General features: G+C 37.3%; 1 protein-coding gene across 1 annotated transcript; it reads right to left on the reverse strand.

Annotated features, from left to right (window-relative positions):
• Positions 1-425: 425 nt before the first annotated feature.
• LOC102889204 (olfactory receptor 1013) lies at positions 426-1,361 on the reverse strand. The gene has a single exon (XM_006906014.1). It carries the CDS (start codon positions 1,359-1,361, stop codon positions 426-428), a length of 936 nt encoding a protein of 311 aa, XP_006906076.1.
• Between the last annotated feature and the right edge of the window lie 867 nt (positions 1,362-2,228).

Consider the following 2,228-nt stretch of genomic DNA (forward strand, 5'->3'; position numbering starts at 1 on the left):
TTCCTGCTTTCACCATGATTTGAAGCAAATCATTTACTCCATCTAATGCTGACAATGACTCTATAACCAATTTTAATAATCTCATTTATAGATTTAAATATGTATATACAGGCTATATCTGAACCTTGAAGTGAAAATCAAAAAGCTGCTCTCTTAACATTCTCAGAATCACAATGATTTTATGGACTCTGTTCCAAGCTAGCAGGCATAGCAGTTTTTCCAAAAGTGCCAGGCTCATTTACTTTAAAAACATGTTCAAACACATCATTTTAAAGACAAAAGCAGACCGGTGTTTCCACATTATCCAATGATTTTGGTTTTTTTGTTTGTTTGTTTTATTTTATTTTTGAGCGTATAGCTGATAATAATGACAGGGAGATACTCTGTAAAATAAAGTACAGCCATCATTTACCAAGCATTTTTATTTAAGAACACTTTGCTCTTTCTACCATTTTTCTCAGGGCATCTTTAACATCTTTATTTCTTAAGCTATAGATCAAAGGATTCAACATTGGAATCACCACAGTATAGAACACCGACACCACTTTATCCCTCTCCAGGGCATAGCTAGTGCTTGGTCGGGAATAAATGAAGAGAATTGAACCGTAGTACAGAGTGACAGCTGTCAAGTGAGAGGCACAAGTGGAGAAGGCCTTGAGGCGGCCTTGAGTGCTGCGGATCCTCAAGATAGCAGCGATGATGAAGAGGTAGGAGGCGAGAATAAGCATGATGGGAGTAATGACGTTAGAGGCGAGTATAAAATAGAGCACAACCTGGTAGCTTTTCTTCACGTCACAGGCCAGCTTTACAAGGGGGGGAAGATCACAAAAGAAATCATCAATAATATTGTTCCCACAGAAGCTCAGGGTAAATGTCTCACTGGTAATGATGGTGGAGTTAAGAAAGCCACCAAGGCATGAAGCTGCAACGAGACTGGTGCATAGCCCAGAGGACATCACCTGGGAATAAAGCAGGGGGTTGGAGATGGCCACATAGCGGTCATAAGCCATGGCAGCCAACAGGTAACATTCACTATAGGCCAGTCCAGCTGAGAAGAAGAACTGAGCTAGGCAGCCAGCAAAGGAGATGCTTTTGTCATCAGAGATGCAGATCATAAGGATTTTGGGAGCATAGACAGAAGAGTACCAGAGATCCAGGAACGAAAGTCTTCCAATGAAGAAATACATAGGTGTGTGGAGCCGAGAATCAGCACAGATCAGAGAGATCAGGGTTATGTTCCCTAAGAGACTGATGATATAAATTATGAAGAAGATGAAAAAGAGTACTCTCTGTAACCACAGGTCTGTCGTGAACCCTAAAAGTATGAACTCTTTCACTTTGGTGAAATTTTTCTCATCCATCAGTTTCGGGTTTCTAAAGTCCCTTTCTGTGAAAAGATTAATAAATATGTCATTATTTAAGACATCTGTAGGCTCCTTTCTAGAATTTGCCATTCTAGATCATCAAAAAACCTAACTGATACCCATATGTTGTTCATTGTGAAACTTGTTTATGCGAAATTGGACGTCATTCTTGTTGGATAACTGGAAAACCATCCTATGCTGCTTTGAGAGGGCAACTATTATGAATATAGCATGCTTTGTGTCAGCTTATTTTTTAATCTAATTTTTCTTCCTTTTTGGAGAGAGTGATTTGTATATCTTCTGTTTCAACTTAGGATGATTAAGGACCATGCAGAAAATATAAAAAAGGAATTAGAATGGATGTGCTGATGATCTCTCTTCATGTCTTTGAATACTGTTGTCTTTTTCCAGAGAACTCCAGGAAGAATCACACTGCCATTCTTCTAACCATATTTCGGAATTACCCTTGGAAGTGCATTTTACTGTAATTTCTTTGAAGGCTATAATTATATTTTATTCAACTTTTTATCCACAAAACCTAGACCATGAGTTTACATTCAATAGGAAACATGTAACTTGAATAAAAGATTTCCTTAGATAATAAAAATTTGACACCATAGCTTCTTGTATGAGCCTCAAATGGACTCTGAAAGGAAGTAAAAATATTAATCAATCAATCATTGTTTTCATAATGTGGATGAATTTCCTATAGAATCAATAGTAAAAAAAAACAAAAACAAAAACAAAGAAACAAAGAAGCTGACAAACCTGAATGAGGAATATGGTAGGCTGAAGAATGGCTCATAAAGATATCCAAGTTCTAATTCCTGAAACCTGTGAATGTTGCTTTATATAGGGAAAGAG

Source organism: Pteropus alecto, unplaced genomic scaffold (assembly GCF_000325575.1).
Source record: "Pteropus alecto unplaced genomic scaffold, ASM32557v1 scaffold91, whole genome shotgun sequence".
Classification (NCBI taxonomy): Eukaryota; Metazoa; Chordata; class Mammalia; order Chiroptera; family Pteropodidae; genus Pteropus; species Pteropus alecto.

Excerpts from the sequence above, each read along its gene's own strand:
- LOC102889204 (XM_006906014.1), bottom strand. The coding sequence starts at position 1,361 with ATGGATGAGAAAAATTTCACCAAAGTGAAAGAGTTCATACTTTTAGGG.